Here is a 23,672-nt window from a genome sequence, read left to right as displayed (position 1 = left end):
CTCTGCAGGTACGGCAGCTGGTGCCTCTGCGCGACCAATCGCTGATCGAGGAGCACGCCCGGCAGCAGAACAACGAGCGTCTGCGCAGACAGTTTGCCAACCAGGCCAACGTCATCGGGCCGTGGATCCAGACCAAGATGGAGGTTGGTGGTCACTGGTTAGTGTAGGGCGTTCTACGACCCACAAACACTCTGCGTTTAGAGGCTGAACCTCCGCTGAGAGGCGGTTGATGCAAGGCGCTCGCCGCCAAGCGGTCGCTGCGCAGCGGCCGAAGTTCACCTCTGAGTTTCTGTGCAGGAAATTGGACGCATCTCCATCGAGATGCACGGCACGCTGGAGGACCAGCTGACGCACCTCCGCCAGTACGAGAAGAGCATCATCAACTACAAACCAAAGATCGACCAGCTGGAAGGAGACCATCAGCTGATTCAGGCGGCGCTGATCTTTGACAACAAGCACACCAACTACACCATGGAGGTGAGCTCCGCCCCTCTTTGCTGAAGCTGCGTTTGTTTGTGCGAGTGCTGCCCCCTGAAGGCCTCTCTGTGCCCTGCAGCACATCCGCGTGGGCTGGGAGCAGCTCCTCACCACCATCGCCCGCACCATCAACGAGATCGAGAACCAGATCCTGACGCGGGACGCCAAGGGCATCAGCCAGGAGCAGCTCAACGAGTTCCGGGCGTCCTTCAACCACTTCGACCGGGTGAGTCCCAGAGCGCGAATCCATGAATCCATGAGTCCATGAATCCATGAGTCCGTGAGTTCGTGAATCCATGAATCCATGAATCCATGACTCACTGAGTCAATGAGTCACTGAGTCCATGAATCCATGAGTCCATGCGGGAAAAAAGACTAAAAGATTCAACCTTAACTGATATATAGTGATCATATTTAACAGAACTTAACCGGGAGTAGCAGGGAGGATTGTTGGGATCCAGATTTTAGAGAAACTAAAAAAGTCAAACTAAAAGATTTAGCATAAATGTGTAATTCTGGCTTTTAGTTCTTAAGGAATTTCAACTTTTTTTTATTCTTTGTTTTCCAGCTCATAAATAAACTTTTACAGCATTTCTTTTTACTAACAACATTTCAAGCTCTTTATCCAAAACAGAAATTCTTCTCAATATTTAAAATCTCAGATCAGAACCAAAACCAACAAAACGAGGAAAAGTGAAGCCGTTTGATAAAAATGTTCAGCGTTGATGTGAAGCAGCTTGAAGGTTTTCACCAATCAGAACTGGACTGAGTGGCTCCTCCCCCCTGGAGTTCCAAACAGGAAGTGCCCACTGGCCCCAAGACGACTAAATCCAGAATAACCAATTTGTTCTTGCTAATCCTCAATTTTTCATATTTTTGGTTAAAGTTATTCAAGTTGCAGTAGGCGGAGCCTGCCGGCGCCCACGTCCAACATTCACCATGTTCAGCAGGTTTCTTGTAGCCCGTTATCAAGGGGTAGGGGCGTGGCCTTCTAGCAAGCTCACTCTGGATTGGTGAGAGAGGTTGCCATAGAAACTCAGACATACATGGACTCATCGCTGCTGATCTATTGTGGGGGGAAAATGGCGACTGAATTTACTTCATTTGGTTGGAGCCAGAAGGACGTGCCACTGACTCAGTCCAGGTCCCTGATACAGTCGATGGTTACGTTATGAGCACGTGTGGTTAACGTGGTTGCTATGGAAACGTAGAGAACGTTGCTTTGGGCTCAGAAATGAAGGCAGATTCTGATGATGATGTTCTGAATGTCATCTTTCTGGTTTTCAGTTAAAATTTGTAGAGATTTTTGTTTGTTTTTGCATGAATGTGAACACGTAGATGACGTTGATCACTGTTGATGTGGGGGTCTGACCTGGGGGGCCCCTGTGGTCCGCCTGCCTCACCGCTCTGTAACTCTAATTGGCCCCGCCCAGCCACCCTCCTAATGAAAATGCACTGTGTCTCTGTTTCCTGTCTGTCCTGCATGCCCCCCCCCCCCCCACAACCAACCCCCCATCCCCACCCTCATACCCCCACACCCCACCCACACTGTGCATGTTGCACCCCCTCCTCCACCCCATCACCCTCCTCCCCCCCTCCACTCCTCCATCACTGACACCCCCCATGTGTTGCTGCATGGCCTGTGGCCCCCCCCACACGCACACCCCCCAGGACCACTCGGGCACTCTGGGCGCAGAAGAGTTCAAGGCCTGCCTGATCAGCCTGGGCTTCGATATCGGCAACGACGCACAGGTATTTCTTCGTGGCCACGCCCCCTCATGCGAGGTTTAACCTGTTTTCTCCTCTTTCTCTCTCTATTGCCCCGCCCCCTTTTTTCTTTCAACCCTCCTCTTTGATTCTCCTTCATCCTGATGCATCTCCGCTGCGTGGATTTCCTGCTTTGATTTCCTTTCTGTTCAAACTTCACCTGGCTTCCTCCTCCTCTTCCTCCTCCTACTCCTCTTCTCTCTTCTCCTCCTCTTCTTCCTCCTCCTCTCTCTTCTCTTCCTCCTCTTCCTCCTCCTCCTCTTCCTCCTCCTCCTCTTCCTCCTCCTTTGTAGAAGAGAACAGGAATCATGGATGCTGAAGACTTCAAAACCTGCCTTATCTCCATGGGTTACAACCTGGTAAAGCAGTCGCCTCTTTTCCTTTTCAAACTCCCGTCTGGAAATGGTAACGAGCAAAATCTCCCGCCTCCGTGTGATCTGAGCGCCGTGTTTTCCACGCCAGAGTGGGAGGGGCTCCTGCCGCGGCCTCACGCTCCTCCTGTCTGCCTCCAGGGGGAGAACGAGTTCTCGCGCATCATGAGCGTCGTGGATCCCAACAGGATGGGCGTGGTCACCTTCCAGGGTTTCATCGACTTCATGTCCAGAGAGACAGCCGACACCGACACCGCCGACCAGGTCATGGCGTCCTTTAAGATCCTCGCCGGGGACAAGGTTGGTCCCGACCCAAACGCTCCTCTCCTGACCGTTTGCTTAGTGAAACTGACTGACTGGCGTCCGGCGCCGAGGCGTCCCGGATCTCTGACGTTCTCTCTGTGATTTGATGACTCACATTCCTGACAGTCATGTGACAATAAGGACCGAGATGCTGACTGCTCCCAGACGACAAAGGCTGCTCGCTCTCCCTCTATCTATATCTCTCTATCAGTCTAATTTCACTGGAAGACTTTTTTATTAAAAAAAGCCAAAATTCAAAACAAAAAAAAGTTGGATTTAAATAAAGAAAAGTCGTATTTGGAATAAAAGGAATTAAACAAAGATAAATCAAAATGAAGGAAAAATCATTTTCAAACAAAAAGAAAACAAAACAAAAGAAAAATTCTTATTCAAAACAGTCAAACGTTGAATCTAATGTTATATATTCATTTCTATTTTTACACATACATTTTTTAAAGTGTTGACATTTTTGTCTACAAGCTTACGTTTCATTTGGACAGTTATAAAGATGTAGAAAAATGAGAATAAAACCTCAGAAATCTTCATTCATGATGTATAAATGTGAGTTTAAAACGGCTTCAGACTCTCTACATTTTCGCCTTTGGTGCATTATTTACGTTTTGATTTCCCGCTCTTTCTCTGCGGCGTCTGACGGACAGAAGTTCATGAAATGTGAGCAGAAGTTCTGCTTTTCCTCTGCAGAACTACATCCTGGCGGACGAGCTGCGCCGGGAGCTGCCTCCGGATCAGGCCGAGTACTGCATTGCCCGCATGGCGCCGTACAGCGGCCCCGACGGCGTCCCCGGAGCCCTCGACTACATGTCCTTCTCAACCGCTCTGTACGGCGAGAGCGACCTCTGAGGGCGCCGGCCTCCCCCGGTCTCCGGTTCCCGCCACTTCCTGCAAGCGTCCCGTCACACGCAGACCCCTCTCTGTTGTTTCTGGCCTTATTTCTTTTCGTCTCCTCGTGCCCCGCCCCCTCGCCGCTCCCTCACACTTTGGTTTGCAGCATCTCTCCAGGTTTACAGAGGGAGAGACAAACATGTTTGTTTTTGTTTTTCTCGTCATGTTTTTCTTCAGAAATTGAATAAAGTTAACATATTTTATTATACTGAACAAAAAAGGTGCTTTTTTTCTTCACCTTGATTGAAATATGAGACAAAAATTGTAATAAAGAGAAATATTACTCTATTTTTCTTTGATTCTTTCCTTTTTTTATACATTTACAGTTGCTGTTCCTGTCAAATATTTGAATTTGAGCAAATGATGTAAAAAACCTGAAAAGCTTCTGCTGCGTTTCCCACAAGATAAACCAGGATTTGATGGATCACGATTAGCAAACACGCCTGCAAACGTCCTAGAATGAAGAAAATACAAACATGTCAGGGAGCTTTGTTCTTTTAGGGAACAATACACGCATGGAAGTTCACGGACATATTTTGACATTCCAATTAATTATGGGGGGGGGGGGGGATTTGGCCCTTTTCAAACAAAGAATGCAACTATTTGCACATAATTTCTTCAATTTGTGCGGCCAGTGCTGAACTTTTTTCTTGGTTAGGATTACGGTTGCGGTTAAATCAAATAGTTCCTGTTTCTGCAGCTCACCGCCCCTCCGAGGGAGGGCTGAAAGTACACATTACACACACCAAGGTGTGTGACAGATGACTTTAAATGTCATTTTAAATATGTGCGGCCAACAACAAAATGTAACCTTGGAGCAACGCGCATCTTGGCTGCATGTATTGCGTGTGACCAAAATGAATTTCCATCCTTTTTTGTGCTGGCCGTACGTAAATGCATGCAAATAACATCTACTTTAAAAAAAGAAAAAAAAATATTTTTATATTATTTTTCTAAATTAAACAGTGACTAAAACCTTTACAGTTTAATTTGCTTTGTTACTGCTGAAAAGGCTGTTATTTATTTATTTATTTATTTATTTATTTATATAAAGCCATTCTAACCATACAGTTTAAATGTTAACAGAATAAGGTGTTAGTCGTTGGTCAACTGTTGTTTTTTAAAACTTTTTTCTGAACCTACAATAGATTTTTGCACATTTCTAACCAGGAGGTGGCGCTAATGAGTTTCTCATATTGATCAGCTGCTTAAAAGAAAATCACGAAGAAGAAGAACCCGGAAGTGAGCCGGCTGTGACCTGCGGGTTGTCTTTCCTATTTAAAATGGTTTTATTTGCGAGATAAAAGTCATGTTTGGTTTGAGAACGCTTCACCGAAACAAGACATTAAAGTACGGAGTCCCGATGCTGGTGAGAAACGTTTACAGTTCTTTGGAAACGAAGCATAAAGGTGCTAACATGTTGTTAGCTGGTGTCTTTTTTCTTGGGGCGTTTTGTTACACGTCTTATGCTGTCATAGTACTTTTGTTTTGCTTTATTATTAAATTTAGGCGTTCTGACATTTATTTTTACAACAGAAAGCGAAGTCGACAGACTAAATAGATCTTTTAGCTTTTTGCTCTATTGGAATTTTAAAACAACTAAAGTAATTTTTTCCCTTTAACTTATTTTTAGTAAATAACGGCTCTCATCGTCTTTTAACGGTGAACAGTAACTAAATGTTAACGTGATGAGGTAACAGACCCATGATGACCTCCATGCGCCACCCAGTGGTAGAAAATGAACATTACATCCTGATTTGAGGGCAGAAAATCAAACGAACAAGAATGAAGACATGTAAACAACAACACACTAACAACAGCTACTTCAGATGAACAGATGACTCATTACTGCCGTTAATCTTTAACCTTCCAGTCTTATTCTAATGCTTTAAGTGGCTCTTCATGTGCACATTCTTTAGTTCATGAAGAAAAAGCTACAGAAGGCTAACGTCACAGCATGATGACGTCACACTGTGAGGAACTCTTCTAATTGATCAAGTAAAAACCTGACAGGAATACTTTAACATTTTATATGTCTTTCATTTATTTGTATTACTTATCTCTCTATTTTATTATATTTATATTTTAACCATTTATAATATTTAATTAGTTTTAAATAGTTTTATGTACGGCTGCATGATGGCGCAGTGGTTATCCCTCTTGCCTCACAGCACCTTTCTGCGTGGAGTTTGCATGTTGCTGGTCTGATGTTGCGTGTTCTCGCGTACATGCGTGTGTTTTCTCTGGCTTCCTCCCACCATCCAGAAACATGCTTCATAGGTTAATTGGCAGCTCTAAATTGTCATAGGTGTGTGTGTGCGTGGGTGTGTGATTGTGGCCCTGAGACAGACTGGCGACCTGTCCAGGACGTCCCACGTCTTCGCCCACAAATGGCTGGGATAGGCTCCAGCAGCCCCGTGACCCTGAAAGGGACAAACGGAAGAAGATGAAAAAATAAATAATTTTTCATCTGCTGCTAGGACTTTGTTCTATTGTTGTTTACAATGCCCTATACTGCATTACTTTTTGGATTTGAATGTTCCAAGTGGGAAAAAATACTGTGTAATTTTGAATGTTGTCAATAATTAAAAAAAAACTGACAGGGATATTTAACCGTTTTAAATGTGGCATGTTGTATTAAAAACCTCCTTTAAGCTGCAGCTGATGTTGCTGTTTCTGATTTAGATTCACTTTAAATTTTAAGATCAATATTTTAACTTTACCAGACAAACAGTTAAATGAATGTATTTGCTTTTTTAAAGGTCTTGTGTTTCAAAAACGGCGTGAAGGTTTCAGGTGCAGCATCAGAACTCTGACCGCCGCTTTGTTGGGTTGTAGTTGCTGGTGGTCGGAGGCTCCTTTGGTCTGCGGGAGTTTTCCCAGATCCGATACGACGCCCAGAAGATCAAGAAAAGGGTTTGTTTTTCCTCTTTTCTTTACCGTCACTTGTTGTTAAAGACAGAAAAGTTTGTTTTCATTTGACTAAAGTGAAGTTAGAAATGATCTTCCAGTGAGTTTTTGATGATTTGATGATTTGATTTGGTGGTTTCTCAGAAAATATTCAACTTGATTTAAAGTTAAGAGAATTATTTTCCTAAAGTGCATTTATATTTTGTTCAGGCTGAATTTTTTGACGGTTCTGAAGTTTTGCTTCAGCAGAACATCTTCTCGCTTTTCCGGCGTGCAAACGTGTTTGAATGCAGACTCGGGGAAATGTTCTCGACTTTTCCAGTTTTTACTGCTGTTCCAAACAGCTGATCTTCTTATTTTACTGCAAATATGAATCTCATGATTCACTTTTCTTCTCTGTTCAGCCTGAAGACAGATTGGTGTTAAAGGACCGACATCCTGCTGTTCTTCAGCCTTTCAGCATAAACCACATCCATATAGATCAGCATATATTACCTTTGGCACACTAAAGAAGGATTTTTCATGAAATATTAGTTATTTTTCAGCTCAAGCTGGAAGTAAGACGACTCGATCTCTGAGGCTCCGCCTTTCTCTCCGTGTGGGTGTCGCCCCTTTTCATGACATCATCCTGGAGTGCCTATTGAACATTTAAAATGAAAGCGATAAGCTGAGAAAGTGGGCGTGTGTGTTATCTTGGGGGCGGAGCCTGCAGCGCAGACTCTTCCTGGAAGGGGCGGGTCCTCACTTTGTGATGTCACAATGTGAGAACCGCTGTGAGGTTGTTTTTAGGGAGGAATGAAGGTTATGAAAGACTTAAAAGGTAAAAACATCGAATTGTTTTAATGATGTAGGCCTTTGAAGGATTTGGTCTCTTTCTGCCCCCATATGCCCCCATCTGTATGAAGCAGCTGCTAAAAATGCCAATCTTCATCATCTGTGGTGATGAAGGTCTGGTCAGGAGCCAGAAATGAAACCGTCTTTGTGTTTGTTATGATGATGCATTTTGGTCAAAACAATACTTAAAGAATAATTAAAGGTTTGTGTTTTGGGACTGAAGAGGATTCATTCCGGAAGTTTTCCCGTCTCTGTTCCCTTCAGCTGGATCCGTCTCTGGCGGCGAAGCTGAACCCTCAGAAACAGGCCGTCATCCTGGAGGAGGAGTATGAGGTACGCTCCCCTTCATCCACAGGATTTCCCTCCATGGAGCTCCGATGATCTCTGACAGGCAGCCTGAGAACAGCTGATCTGATGTCATCGTGGTCACATCATCTGCTCGCCTCATGTGTTTGAGAAAAACTCTTTTTAGGACCGAAAGGCAAACTGGAGGTGAAATCCACTTTAATCTGATGGAAGTTTGAAAAAGTCATCAGGATAAATAAAGTTTCCAACATCATTGAGCAGAAAAACGTTTGTCTGAATCCGTTAATGTCGGACCTTTTCTGGTTCAGTTCTGTTTTATTTTGACGGAGAATTCAGTTTTGGTGTTTTTTCCCCTACAGCCTCATTTTGGTTGTTTTAGTTGTTTAGTTGTTTAGCTGGACTAAAGTTTACCTGCAGATTCACGGAAAAGCCTTGAAGATGTCGGAGCTTTTCGTTCTTTTTTTTATTCCTCTGCTTGTTTTTTTCATCTCGTTTCTTTGCTGATTCTCTGCAGAAGTTAAAGGAGAAGAATCTGGACGAGTGGAAGAACATCCGCGGGCCGCGTCCGTGGGAAGATTCCCGGGAATACCAGGAGCAGCAGCGCCAGAAGATGAGCAAGGGGTCCTGAGAGTGTGGGCGGAGCCTAGAGCCAGAACGCACGCTTCAGGACTTGTTTGTGCACACGTTGGTGCACGGCAGTCGCTAAGCGGGCGTGTGTGACGCTGACAAACATCCAGCAGGTGGCGCCAGATCCAGTGGAAAACTCTGAAGCTGAATAAAGGATGCCAGTTGGTCCTTTTGTTTTCTTGTTGACAAAATCCCAGGGAGGGGGGGGGGGGGGTGACGCTGCTTTGCATCGATTTAGGAGCCTAAAACCCAGAGATGTCCTGAGTCACCTTTGACTCCTCCCCTTCGTTCCCTCAGCTGCTCGTTGAGCGGAGCTTCCTGAAAACTGATCACCTGTAATCCCCAAACTCATCTGACAGAGTAATCAAGTACTTTGTGTCGGGATTAACAGATTACATCCAGGCTCTGCTGTCGGGTTGCGGGCGGTTTATGACGAAGTTTCGGTCACAGGTTGCGTCGCCTCACCGCCGGACGTCCAGCTGCAGCGGCGAGGTCATCAGTGATGTCATCAGTGATGTCATCTGAGCTTTTTATACATTTAGATCAGAAATATATATCATTAAACTCCTCTCAGTCATTGGAAGTACTTGAACATGAAGTACACGTTAGTTTTCTTTTAATTACTTTAGTGTTACTCAGAGTAAACCTCAGGTTTTTAGCATTTTTGTGGCGTTTTTAGTAGAATTTTCAGCCAATTGTCATCTTCACCTACGTCTGAATTTACTGTCAGTAATTTTTTGGAACATATTTACATTTTCTTCAGATTATTTGATGGTTTTCAGAAATATTCTGTTTCTATTTATTGATACAAGAAGAATTGAAGATTTTCTTTCTTTCAGATGATTCAAAGTATTCACTCTGAGCCCAGTGCAGATTTTTTTTACTGCCTTTTACTTTGAAAATCTTTTCTTTTTTCAACTTCCAACAATGTTATCTAAGAAAAATAATAATACATTTTATCAAGGAAGAAATGTGCTTTACACTTTGAAAAGAAGCTCAAAGCTCTACATTATAAAGCAGCAATAGTTTACAAATAAGAAGGAAGAAAAAAACGTTTCTGTTAATCAGCTGCGATCATTTTGACTTTTCTGCAGAGAAGGAAACCAGAAAATTGTGTAAATGTGTTCTTATCTTTCTGTCCTTCATGTTGAAGCTCCAGCGTTTGTGTTTCACTGCAGCATCTCCTCAGAGCTGCAGACGCCACAGGGAATGCTGGGTAAAAAACCGAGCGCTGCTCTGCAGCAGAGGAACCTGAGCTTGAGTCATCAGGGACTCCTGTCCTCAATGAGACCTCAGGATCTTTGAAAGTCCTGTTAAAAAACAAAAAGACATTTAAACGTTTGTAACAAATGCAGGAAAATTCGGTTCTACATTTTCTAAACAAATCTGAAAATGTAGAGATCGGTTCGATATCAGAAAAAAGGCTGAAGAATTCTGTGACGACGATGAAATTTTATTTTTGAATATTGAATATTTTTGAAGCAGCGTTCAGGTTTCTGAACCTTTTAAAAGTTCTGGAGAATCTACATGAATGTTGGACATAAACAGAACTTTGTGTCCTCAATCATACTTTTAGACACTTATTGGTTAAGAAACATTCATTGTATTTATTTTTTTTATATTGAAAAACATTTTTTTAAATCAGACAATGTTGACTCTTCCCATTCTATATTTTAAGTTACCAAAATAAAATCACTATGACTTTGCTTAGGTGTCAGACCCACACATGGTACGGCCCAACGAGCTTCAGCTTTTACGTCCGCTGCTGCCCCCCCCCCCCCCCCCCCCAGTGAACCTTCTGCTTCCTGTAAAACACAAAGATGTACGCACAACACAACCCCGCCATGTGTGTGTGTTTGTCCATCCAACACACAAACACAGACATGAACACTAAAGAGAAAGGACTGAACCAAAAGCACACGATGGTTCGATCCACCGCACAGTCCTTCTGATCTTTGACTCCTCTAAGTAAACTTTACAAGTTACAAAACTGAGGCTTTACTGTCCAGAGCTGACTTTATTGAAGGTTTTTAATGTGAACTTGTGGAGTTGGGAGGATTTTTGTGTCAACATGAACATGAAACACATCAGGAGGTTAGTTATTGTCTGAGTCTGGGAGGGGGGGGCGGCGTTCTCTCCAGATTAAAAACCTGCTGCTGCACATTTTAATACATGTTTGTAGTAGCAGTAAAAATAAAAATAGACTCTGGAAACTCCTAAATATACAGAAATGTTAGAAAACAACTTTTTGTCATGATAGTTTTAGAGAAGATTCAAGAAATGATCCATGAACCACATTAATTATCTTTTTGTCATTGTAGGGATTTTTGTTACACATAAGCAAAAATAAAAATGTTGAAAGTAAATAAGAAAGAAAATAATTGAAGCTGAAATTGATTTCTAAAATAAAAACAGGAAAATAACATGAAAAGAAATGAAAAAAGGAGAATAAAAATGTGAACCGTGTTAACCCACAAAGGGATTTAGAGGTTCAGATGATTGATGGATGGATGTTTGGATGGATGCATGAAAATACAGATATGGGGTATAAATGGATGAAAAAATGGATGGATGGATAGTTGAGTCATTGGATGGAAAGAAGTATGGATGGATGGATACATGAAACATTGGATGGATGGATGAAAGTATAAATAGATAAATGGATAGAAATATAGATAGAAGTATAGATGAATGAATGGATGGATGGTTTGATTGATGGATGGAAGCACAAATGGACAATCTGAAGCTCGTTGGTGGTAAACGTGACCTCATAATCGCTGCGTTGGTCTGAGGAGGGAATCTCATCAGTTTCCTTTCATTCTTCTGCCTCTTTTGTTCAGAAACGGAGCAAAAATCGTCCTGTAAAAATTCCAGAAGCTGTTTCTGCAGCAAAGATCCTAAAGTTCATGTCTCTGAGTTTGGTCTCAGGTTGCAGGATCTCTGTTCTTGGTTCCCTGCAGCGTGACTGAAGGCCTGCAGCTGTTGGAGGAGCAGATGGACCAGCAGTGCAGATCCAGATGTGCATGAAGGACGGCGAGGATCTGGATCAGAACTTCTGCTTCTCTCTGAGTCGCTGAAGTGTCACAGAAGCAGGAAGTGGGTGAGTCCAGAAAGGCCTGGTCTGATTCTGGCTTGTTCTCTCTTTCATGTCGTGTCTATAAATAGAGGGCGGCTTGGCAGCTGAGGGGGAGTCCACGCAGAACAAATGCCCCCTCTGGCTGCTTCGCTTCGTTCTCCTCGTAATGAACTCGCACAGATAATCGCCGTCACTTTAACTCCCCGCCAGGGCAGGGGCCGATGTTGCCATGGAGACGCGGCTGCTGGACAGAGGGGGGCCGACCCAGAGCGGCTCTTCCTCCTTTGTTCTTCATCTTCCAACCTGATGGAAACGGTTTCTCTGTGGAGAGTCGCTGTGAGGGAAGTCCTCCTTCTGCTGAAGGCTACAACAGCTACAGCTACAACGGCTGCTTCAAACACAGGCAGGTCCGACGAGGCCTGCTTCCCTCAGATACGCAGAAACAAATAGATCAGCAGGGAAAACAAAGTTATTGGCAGAAATTAAGAAAAATTTGCAGAAGATGATTTAAAAATGATTTTTGAGGAAAAACAAAACAAATTGTGGACGACAGAGAAATGAGACCGGAAGGTCAAAGGTTACTTTGACCAAGGAAACATCTATAGGAGACATTTGGACGACCAAAAGAAAAGCTTTGCAAAAAACAAAAACGATGAAAGAAAAAGCATAAAGAAAAGAATAAAAAGAAGAGGCAGAAAAGTAAAACTGTTGTGAAAAGATTCAAATATACGACAGTTTTAGGGCCAAACACTGAAAAAGTATATTTACGAGATTTAAAGTCGTAAGTTTGTGACTTTTTTTCTCATAAATTTACGAGACAGTAATGCTGACAATAATTAAAAGGTCGAGACACTGCAATATTATTTTTTGCAAAATGTATATCTTATTTTTAATCTACTCTTCTCTTTCTTAAATGTTGTTCCTTGTCTTATTTATGAACCGTCAGTGTTTTGTTGTTTAGTGATCGTCTGTAATTCACCTATATACATAAACCCCTCATCCTCATCCTCAAGCCGCTGGTCGCATGGCCATCCCATAATAAGTTAAACCCTCCTTTGAATATCCCACGTGGTTTTGGCTTCATTGATTTGGACTTTTTCTTTCTTTTGACCCCCAGAAGAGCTTTTGGCTGCACTCATTTTTCTGTGGTTTCTCCCGCTGTGATGTCATCAATTTGGGGGGGGGGGGGGGGGGGGGGCAGCGAGCACCAGGGGTGACTGTCCTCTGTAATTTGGGTGAAGCGACCTTCTAGAGCTGCCACTTCCTGTGAGCGCGTGCGTGCTGTGGTGTTGCCAGAGGGCGCGCGGCAGCGTCTGACCCGCACCTCCACTTCACACTTCAGAGACGCTCCGCTGACGGAATCGGGCCCGCGGCCTCGGAGGTGTTCTGATCCTGATCCCAGGCGACTCGCCGCGGTTCCTACTTCACAGCTTCACTGTTCATCACTGCGGCTGCAGGTGGAGGAGGCCGTGGGGGCGTGTCAGAGCTGATGACCCCCCCTCCCCATCAGCACCTGGCCCCCCACTGCTGCACAGAGGAGAACAGGCGGAGAACCGTTCTGTGGGATCAGGGTTCCCCGCTGCTGCATCTCAGCAGCAGACTGACCTGCTGAGGCAAACAGGCAGGTGGAGGTTTGCTCTGATGATCGATGCCCCGCCCCAAGGGATCAGCTCCACCCACCAGACCTCCCGCCCTGTGAAATGCTCCTCTCTGCAGGAGGCCATGCTGTGACGATTAACCCCGCGGTCCCCCCCATCATCATGGGGGACTGATGCCGTTGGGGGTGCAGAGCAGGAATGCTGCAACAGCCTGCATCCAAAACTGTATGGAGCAATGATGTCCTAAAAATGTAGATTTATTATTATTATTAATTACATTATCATTACCACTCACTATAAGTACCATAGTGCATGCAGCTTACTGTCAACATGTTTGAATTATATTTCAATAACATTTAGTTGTTAGTAGCTGCTAGAAGTTAAAAGCTGGGGTAACTATGGTGCACTGGGGTTCAGTCCTCTACTCTCATCTACTTCTACTCTCCTCTTGTCAGACGTCAGAACTGTCTCCCCCTCTGGTCACCATGGGAACCGTCTCCAGAGTTCCAGCCACGCTTCCTGGATGACTCTCATTCCCTCAAGTCTTGTTTGAGCCACTCTGCCTTCATTACAGAGTGTTACAGCTCGACCTGATCTTCTGTGTCCTGACCCCGACTCTCACCTGATAATCTCATGCCTGTTATTGACCCCCGCCCGCCTGACCCTGAATCAGCTCTGTGGACTTTTAGCTAAGCTAATGAACCTGCTGCATGTTGTTCTTGTAACACCTCTATTCTTGATCATTTCATCTGTTTAGTTTAGTTTAGCCATCACCTATTGAATTCTATGATGTCATGTTCCTATACAGTTACTGGTATGAAGCCCATTGAGACGACCATTGTCATAGTGGGCTATAGAAATGTAAATGGAATTGAACGTAGTCATTTTTCAAGAAAGAGGTGTTAAAAGGAGAAGTTCTTACAGTCAGAAGTTTCTCAAGCCACATCTGACGTAAACAACTGAATTAAAGTTTTTTTGTCAAAAAAACGTATTCTAAAGTGACTTTTTAGTAGTTTATTTCAATGAAGTTCATAGTGTCTGTGTTTACTGACTTCTTAGGTTATTCTGTCATCAGACACGGTTTGTGTTTCTCACAGACCTGACATGTTTTGATGGGGTACCTCCATCTTCATCAGAGTCAGGTATGTGAGAAACACAAACCATGTCTGATAACAGAATAATCGGTAACACTTTATATTAAGATTCTTTAACAAGCTTTGTTAACACATTAACAAACATTATAAATGAATTTATAGGGTGTTAGTAAGACATTTATTAGTACAATAAGTCTAATAAGGTTTATTAAATTACTTTGTTAAGACATTTACAAGCATTACAAGCATTATTATTAGGATTTTTTAAGATGCTAATGATGCATTTATTGACATTATAGGTGCCTAACAAATGTGTCAGTGTTAATAAGCTTAAGTAATTAAGTTAATTAAGCTTAAGTTTTATTGACTAACTGAAGGAAAGAGATTCGTCCGTTTTTGGGTTCTTTCCATCCATGCGTGTTCGATAGTCGAGAGTGGTAAAACAAACAAGGATTCAACCGGTGTAAAAATACACAGAGTTTATTTCCCTGACAATAGTTCTAAAGCACAGTTTAAAACATTAATGCAGATATATCTGGATTCTCAAGTAAAGATCTACTGACGCACAAGTTACATGCGAATTACTCGTAGATTTTCCTAAGAACAATGGAAAACTTTAAAACCAGTCTTTTTAAGATGTGTTTGAATCTCCGCCTTCCGGAAAGATCATGGTCGCTGATCCTCCGCCCCGGAACACTCTGATTCGTCAGCTGATAGCCCGCCTGCTTCCACCGGCCAATAGCTGAAGGTTGCAAAGTCCAGATCCGCTCCGCCTTTCCAGGGGTGGGGGCCATTCACCGGCGCACACAATCCATGATCAAAAGGAGTCCTCCTCTGGTCCAAAGTAAATCATACCAGCCAAACGAATACTCCATCGCCGGCACGAGATCAGAGGTCAGCTTCATCCTCCACATGAGAACACGAACCTGAACACTTTCCCAAGGATAAGGTGTTCAACCCAGATAGTAGAAATGTAGTACATGACATATTTATTACGTCTCTGGAAACTCCTAGATTTGCACAAAGAAGTCCTAGTTGCTGCTGCAACTACAAAGCACAAGTGAAGGTCACTGGAGAATAAGTCCTGTTGAGTTCAAAATGAGTTCACTTCACACTAAAGATAAAGCTATAACATAATGAAGAATAAGATATTAAAACATACATTTTCTACATTTCCCTCTCTTGATCACACAAAGTGTGATCACCTAAAAGATTTAACACTACAACACTCAAAACAACAAAACATTACAAACCTAACCTAACCTGACAGCTGTGGTCTGAAGCCCGCACAATCTGGAACACAAAATATTTCAAAGGAGTTAGGCGTCCATGCATGAACGTGCGAGCGAAACCTGTCTGGAGCATCAATTAAACATTCAGTGTATAGTCTGACAGGAAAAGTCTCGCGACGGTTCCGTGCTCCTGCGACAACCACCCCGAAGGATGCCCATGCTTACAAGATCGACCTAACCCCTTGGCACAAAGTCATTAAGTAAAGTTACATAGTACAAAAACTAAAGTGGTAAACAAGGTAAATAAAACAAATTCAAAGTCTAATTCAGTGTAAGTCAAAGTCAAATAGTAAAAAAAAAAAGCATAACCGTAAAAAAGATAACAGTTCCTGTAAAGCAAAAGAACACCTGGAATTAAGGGGGAGGAAAGCGAGACATGTTAAGGCAGAACAAAATCCCACAGATGACTAAAAGAAAAACAGAATTGTTAAACAGAACAGCAAGCGTAATTCAGGAAATTACTTCCATCTCCTCCATGGGGTCCCATTGGAGGGGCTGTGATACATGCGCTCTACCTAAATAAGAATAGCAATAAGTAAAATGCAACAAAATCCAAAAGATCCTTCAGGGCCTCGAACACTCGCGTCCTTCTGTATGTCCCACAAGCTCTGACCAGCTTGGACCAGGCCTCCTATGAACTTCTCAATAAACCTGGTAATTAGAGATCTGATACAGAGGACACAACAGAACAGCTGTAAAAGAATTGGAGTGTCCACACATATGTACCTTCTCCCAAAGATGAATCTGCTGTGGATCTAAATATTGATTAGCGTTAGGGTCAGTAACTTAAATATAAAAAACAATAATCCAAAAACCATATTAGAAAAACAAAACACAAGACACAAGAATCATGTTACGCCTGCGGAGGGGAGAGCAGCAAATGTGATGGGAAAAAGTCCATCAGTGTTTCTCTTCTCAAAGGTCTGCGTCTCCTCATGCTGTCATTAAGAACACAAGTGGGGAAGAAAAAAATTCAAGACAAAAAGAAAAGTTCATTAGAGACAGTCGTATAACTGCCTTATCAACCCAGGACAGTGTCGTAAAACTTCCTCATCCTTGCTGAGGATGAGTGAACCAGAGGAACACACAAACAAAGCTGTAGAAAAAGTGAAAAAGGTCAATCTGAGTTACCATTTAAACATCCCTTCTAAACAAATACATTCAAATGATAATAATAAAACAATTTGACGATGATAATAAAACAATTTCCTTAAGACTCCCTAATGTCCATCTCCCTCTCTTGGAGTGGAAACATTGCAGAGTCAAACAGAGATAAGGCACAAACACAAAACCAGATAATATTGAAAGGAAAAATATAAATTGAATAAAAATTGAACATAAAATAGAAGAACAACAAACAGATCAGTGCACCGTTCAGATTAACAGGCGTCCTGTCCACGGTCCTGGGAAAAGCAAGATCACAAGGTGAAGAAATGAAACCACTTATTGTCGTTGCCTTGCAGCCGTGAGGTCTGTCACCCTTGTCGTTTAGCATTGACCTCAAGGGGTAGTAGGTTCCACAAAACAAAGAAGAAAATGTCTTCCATAACCACAAAGACTCAAGAAAACCATCATTTCTCTTACTGTCTCTGGACATTTATGCTGCAAAACAGACTTTCTATGCTCCGTAGACATTGAAGAACCTGTGCTGGAAACAGTTGTACCTAAAAATGGGACTTCCCTTCTGCAACGTTGCAAATTCCTGTTAGACACTTCAAAACCCAAATCAAACAACGTCAAAAGAAGATCTTTCATTACTTGCAGGCAGATTTCAGCAGTCGGTGCCGTTAGCAGGAGCTAATCAACCTTACATCAAAAACACAACCCTCTAATAGCATAATATCCTGTCGGAGAAACTTTAAACAGTGATTGAAAATGCCAGGAGAATATTTAAATCCTTGTGGCAAGCTGTGTACTGCAAACGGATACCTTTATACTGAAATGCGAATAGATGTCTGCTATTTCATGTAATGGAATGCAAAAGAAAGCACTTGCTAAAGCAATAGCAGTGAACCACACACAAACCACACACATTGTGGGGCTAAAGTTGACAGCATGCTATGTAGATCAGGCACAGGGAGGACTGGAGTAATGATGACTTCACTAACAGCCCTTAAATCATGTGCCATGCGATAAGTTTTATTATCTGCTTGTAAAACCGGTCTCAAACGAGTAAACCGTGAAAAATATGAATGCTCAATTACACCAGAGTTCCACAAACCAATCAGAATTTCCTTCATCTGCATCCTTCACTCAGCTGCACTGAGATCTAAAAACATTTGTGCTCTTGCAGTTACCTGAATCTCCACCGGGGAAGCGGTGAAGCATGAACAAACATCAAATGAACCTGTTGACCATGAAGCATCAGAGAGCGTTTTTAACATCACCTCTGCATCTTCATGATCTGTCTTCTATCTGCTGCGATGACTGACGATGTAGAAATGCTCCAGAACTGAGGAGGTAGTACTTGAAGACAAAGTTATCCTGTACATATTTATTGAGGGAGAGAAGTGAACACCTGAAAATCCCAGTTTAGACAGATGTTTGTTTACATCCCTCTCAGTCATGGGTCTGAGTTGTCGAGCTTCATGACCAGGGGAGTGCTAATTCTATGTGCGATACAGGTGTGACTAACTTCCGGTATCATGGCAAATGTGAGTGTGTGAATAAAAAATAAACTATACACCCTCTTGACCAATTTATATGTCAGTGTAGTTTAAATACCACGTATGGCCATCTACCTGATGAAATGCTTCCCGGTACAGTTGATCATCCTCTCTGTCATAATAGAATGTGCAGTTCAGGTCATCGGAGGCGGAAAAATATTGCTTCTAGGACAGGACTCATGGCATCCAAACCCGAAATACATGGACACACCTGGCGTTTCAGGGCCCTCTGGATCCAGCAGGTGTCAGCAGCAGGGGTTGGCTGTGGGGTGTGGCATGGCATCCAGTCTGAAAGAATGCTGGCTCCTGTTTTGACAAAAACGTTCCGTCCCAACAGATTCACAGGCGTGTGTGGTGAATGCACAAATGAATGTTCCACCATCTGGTCAAAAGTCAGTTGGATGGTCTTTTGCCGGGTTTGAGGAGTCATATGTTCATTTGTCAGAGCTGATGGAGGCAACCGGCAGTTTATAGAGGAACACATTGCACCAGTGTCCATTCATGGAGTTACCTCTGAGCTTGAAAGGGACCATGGCTCCTACATCACCAAGTGGTATTGTCCGACTTGTCACCTGTGGTCTTCGCCACAGTGGAGGAGCTTGGAGCGGTCGTGGGTGCTGTTCGTGTCCTCTGCTCCTGGTCTGTGCATTCTGCTGTTGGGTACCTTGTTGTGGGCAGTCGTTGCCATATGTCCTGAGCGCCACAGATGCCATTTCCAGCTGCTGCTGGGGGGTCCCTGGGTGGCCCACGCCTTCCAGGAGGGGATACCCGTCCTCCCGTCCCGGCCTCCGATACCTGAACATTGCTACAGGTCCTGAGGGTATTTAAACTCATCATGTTATGTGCTTTTTTTTTTTTAAACACCTTCATTATCCAGAGTGGATTGTTCCTGCAGTGTAAATGACTGTTTTTCAGTTGTTCAACTCCTCCCTTTGTCCTTTTTCTTCAAATGTGCTCTGCAGTGATGAATCAGATGTATTTTAAATCGACTCTTATCACCTCGCAGACGCTCCGATGCATTCTCCATGCATGCAGTCATGGCTTCATTTGATTAGCGGAGCTGACCTGAGGGTCAGACCCCCCTAACACGGCTCCTTCCTGTGAAGCCAAAGAACTGAGAAATGCTCTTTTTGTCACTCACCCAATGAAGCAGAGGGGGTTTTCTGTGTAAAGATTTATGAGGTCTCAGGACGGCTCTGCGCCTTTCCTGCAACATTAAAGCTATGTGCTGCTTGGAAAAAACATGTTGTTACTGCAGATGTTGTTAAAGCAGATTTGTTACTGTCATGCTTTCTTTTCACCATCACCAACTCTATGGATGCTAAAGTTGGTTAATCAATGATGAAAATCAGCAAAGGAAAAAAACCTTAAACTTTTCTCTGAACTATATGACGGATGTGGAGCAAAATCTTTGAAAAATACATTGTTTTAGATGCATACTGGCAGCTAATCATTCACTTTTAATCCAGAAACAAAGACAATTTGTTTTGACTTACCATTAAGGACTTGCTGTCCTACAAATAGAATTCTGAGAAGTGCTAAAAGCAACAAAATTCCACAATTTAAGCTTTTCCTTATTTAACTAAAAACACAATTCACACTCTAAACCACAACAGGTTCGTTAAAACACAGACAATCAATACGCAGACAATAACTTTTAACCGTTTTCTCAAAACCACACCAAAAGACATAACACAACAAATTAGGCACCTTACAGATAAACAAGATAAACCATTTCACTGAAATGAATCGTTTATCACTAGCATTAACATTCATGTTCTCCCTTCTTCTGTTCTACTAGAACCAGCACCTTTCCTTACCTTACCATACCTTTCTGTGTCCACAGACCCTCTATCACTTCCAATGCCGTTCATTTCTACTTTAATTCACTGCTTTGTCCTTTCCCCATTCTGTACAACATCCACTTACACTGTCTTCAAACTATAATTACATCAAAACATGGGATCTGCTGCAAACTATCTTTAAACACCAATAAATCCTTTAACACCAACACTAAGTAATCTGAGAAATATCAAAACATATAAACATATAAACTAAATTAAACATTGCAAACATTCTTTTTAAGGGAGTCCGGATCTAAACCAACAAATACTTACAATTAGTGTCAATAGCATTACTTTTTAGCAAAACTTAACTAAATCATGGTAATTAGGAATTACAAAATAAAGTAGAGACATTTATTCAAAATAAGAAAACCGAAATAATTGCAAAATCATTTTACACAAAATATATTGGACCGATATTACCTTACTGTGTTTTAGAAAGATTTGCCCAACTTTAGGCAAATTCCAGAGAAAGTTAGGCTACGTTCGACAGAGGCAGAACAGAGACCGTTGCTGCAGGCTGCAGCTGCAGTCAAGCTGCTGTTGTGGCTTAAACTTCCATCGGAAGCGCTGCTCATAGACTCCTTTCTACTTAAAAATCTTTTTCGTCGAACTAAGACCACTGAAATTTGTTTTTATCGACGTCTTACAACCGAGGTCATGACCACGCTCAATAACTACAATGTCAGTTGTTATTTTACCACAAATTAGTTCGCAAACTCTTAAGCCTTGTTACGTGAAGGTTTAGCGCAGGTTGAACATTTCGGTCTCCATGGACGCCGTCACGCCGACCACATGGTACAAACAAAGCCAATCAGAGCTGTCGACGCATTCGAAAGAAACTAAAACGTCCCGTTATTGGCTAATTCGAAACAAGATGGCCACGTCCATAGAGAAAACATTTCACACAGAAACATGGAAAATAAAGCCAAAATTCGCTACTTTCAAACAGTTTTTCATCCCATACTTTCCAAAATCTCATGCATACATTTCATTCATAAGCAGTCACGTCTCCAAAATCTCATACATTCAGTCCGTTCATCAGCGATCACGTCTGTATTGTCAACAGTCAGTCGTCAAGTCATGTTGTCGTTTTTGTCCTGACAAAATGCACAATTTTCCTCATCTTCTGTCAAATTCAGCGCTCATGTTTATTTTGAATCCTTCTTTGGTTTCTCTCCGCGTATAAAAAAATAATTTGTAGAGGCCGAAGCCTCCTTGGTGTTTCCGAAAATCCTAGACGCGCAAAATTAGTTCCTATAATAACTCTGTTTTTCGTAAGGGATTTCTTAACAGGTTGAACAGACACAAACCTAGTCAATTTGCTGCTTTCCAAATATCACAAGCTCCCAATTTGCCAACGTTCAATTTTGTACAGGCCGAACAGACGAAAAACCTGCATAATTATAATTGTCCAATTTTTCAAAATCTTTTACTGCCGCCCAAAGTGTATATTTTGCCACCGTTCAATTCGCTGTTCTAGGGAGGGTGAACCCAACACTTATTTACTGGGGTGCGCTCGCCCGTTCGTTCGTATAGGGTACACTGTGCCACCCATACAATCGACTTCTCCTTTAATTTGAGATCATCAATACGCAGACTTTACAAAAGGCTCTGCTCACCATGATTATGAATGAGGCCTCTGAAGAAGTCGACCGCATGGCAGGAAGCATCCCCAGACTTTACGTCGAAAGTCTCAGAAATCTCGTAATAAGCCACTATGATGTGGTCCAACCGGTCTGGTCCGCGTTTCCTATTCACCCCCGACTTCACGTCTCTGGGTCACCAAATTGAAGGAAAGAGATTCGTCCGTTTTTGGGTTCTTTCCATCCATGCGTGTTCGATAGTCGAGAGTGGTAAAACAAACAAGGATTCAACCGGTGTAAAAATACACAGAGTTTATTTCCCTGACAATAGTTCTAAAGCACAGTTTAAAACATTAATGCAGATATATCTGGATTCTCAAGTAAAGATCTACTGACGCACAAGTTACATGCGAATTACTCGTAGATTTTCCTAAGAACAATGGAAAACTTTAAAACCAGTCTTTTTAAGATGTGTTTGAATCTCCGCCTTCCGGAAAGATCATGGTCGCTGATCCTCCGCCCCGGAACACTCTGATTCGTCAGCTGATAGCCCGCCTGCTTCCACCGGCCAATAGCTGAAGGTTGCAAAGTCCAGATCCGCTCCGCCTTTCCAGGGGTGGGGGCCATTCACCGGCGCACACAATCCATGATCAAAAGGAGTCCTCCTCTGGTCCAAAGTAAATCATACCAGCCAAACGAATACTCCATCGCCGGCACGAGATCAGAGGTCAGCTTCATCCTCCACATGAGAACACGAACCTGAACACTTTCCCAAGGATAAGGTGTTCAACCCAGATAGTAGAAATGTAGTACATGACATATTTATTACGTCTCTGGAAACTCCTAGATTTGCACAAAGAAGTCCTAGTTGCTGCTGCAACTACAAAGCACAAGTGAAGGTCACTGGAGAATAAGTCCTGTTGAGTTCAAAATGAGTTCACTTCACACTAAAGATAAAGCTATAACATAATGAAGAATAAGATATTAAAACATACATTTTCTACACTAACTTAACAAATTAATAGGCTTTATTATTGTGTCAGATGCTAGTAAGATATTTATTAGCATTATAGATGTTTTGCAAATACTTGAAAGTGTTAATAAGATTTATTAACATCTAAAGTCCGACCATTGTCTTCTAAATCCATATTACTAAACTGCTTATAAGCTTTACAGCTGTATTAGTTAACTTTGTTAATAGTTTATTAATTGTTTTGCAGCACCTCATCTAAAGTGAGGACAGTTTTTACCACAAACAACCACAAACAACGGCATAAAGATTGTAAAAAGAACTTTATAACATTAAAACAAAATAAACATACACAAATCTTTCTGTAAAAAGAGGTATAATAATTTAATTAAGACACATTTTCAAAAGCAAAACAAAACATAGGGACTGGTGTTGGATGACTAGCATCATAGCTAAGGATAAAGTATTAGCATCTATCCTGAGTGAAACATTCATTGCAAATCCAATCACCAGGAGAAAATTCTCTGGATTTAATGCCAACTGCATTCAACCACTGTTGCATTGCTTCAAAGTCCACTAGAAAGTTACACAAGCCAGTAATTTTTGAAGACCGAAGGAATAAACCTACAGGAGCCATGCTAAAGCTAACACGCTAACTAGGTTAACTTATCTCACCATTGGCTAATAAATCTGTCAATCAAACTCATCAGCAAACCGGGCGTGCTCGCTTTCAGCCAATTGAATGGCCTCTTAGACTTTGCTTTCATATAGGTGATGAGAAAGCCCCGCCCATCTTTGATTCTGTACCGGTCGGTTGTTAGCGTGTTAGCTTTAGCATGGCTCCTGTAGGTTTAATGTCTTCGGTCTTCAAAAATTACTGGATTGTGCAACTTTCTAGTCAGTGGACTTTGAAGCAATGCAACAGTGGTTTAATGCAGTTGGCATTAAATCCAGAGAATTTTCTCCTGGTGATTGGATTTGCAATGAATGTTTCACTCAGGATAGATGCTTATACTTTATCCTTAGCTATGATGCTAGTCATCCAACA

The 23,672-nt window shown here is 42.4% G+C and overlaps 2 protein-coding genes across 15 annotated transcripts in view; both read left to right on the top strand.

The window, feature by feature from the left end:
- actn1 (actinin, alpha 1) overlaps window positions 1-4,109 on the top strand; it is a 39,367-nt gene extending 35,258 nt beyond the window's left edge. For 4 of the 14 annotated variants that reach the window (XM_078941206.1, XM_023951628.2, XM_078941201.1 and 1 more), the window contains 6 exons: window positions 9-143; window positions 298-477; window positions 557-703; window positions 2,149-2,229; window positions 2,757-2,915; window positions 3,621-4,109. In XM_078941206.1, the coding sequence (XP_078797332.1) occupies window positions 9-143; window positions 298-477; window positions 557-703; window positions 2,149-2,229; window positions 2,757-2,915; window positions 3,621-3,779 (861 nt within the window). In that variant the 3' untranslated portion in view covers window positions 3,780-4,109. Of the gene's footprint in view, window positions 1-8; window positions 144-297; window positions 478-556; window positions 704-2,148; window positions 2,230-2,537; window positions 2,916-3,620 lie in introns of all 14 variants that reach the window. The other 10 variants (XM_023951625.2, XM_023951624.2, XM_078941208.1 and 7 more) reach the window with 4 other exon arrangements.
- Window positions 4,110-4,967: 858 nt separating this feature from the next.
- Window positions 4,968-10,058, top strand: cox16 (cytochrome c oxidase assembly factor COX16). The gene is made up of 4 exons (XM_004082083.5): window positions 4,968-5,190; window positions 6,660-6,737; window positions 7,830-7,898; window positions 8,386-10,058. The coding sequence occupies exons 1-4, from the start codon at window positions 5,131-5,133 to the stop codon at window positions 8,497-8,499; spliced, it is 321 nt and encodes a 106-aa protein (XP_004082131.1). The 5' UTR covers window positions 4,968-5,130; the 3' UTR covers window positions 8,500-10,058.
- Window positions 10,059-23,672: the final 13,614 nt, after the last annotated feature.

Source organism: Oryzias latipes, chromosome 22 (genome assembly GCF_053564925.1).
Source record: "Oryzias latipes strain Hd-rR chromosome 22, Olatipes_Hd-rR_3.1".
Classification (NCBI taxonomy): Eukaryota; Metazoa; Chordata; class Actinopteri; order Beloniformes; family Adrianichthyidae; genus Oryzias; species Oryzias latipes.
Note: the sequence above shows the minus strand (reverse complement) of the source record. Positions and strands in the feature narration are given on the sequence as shown.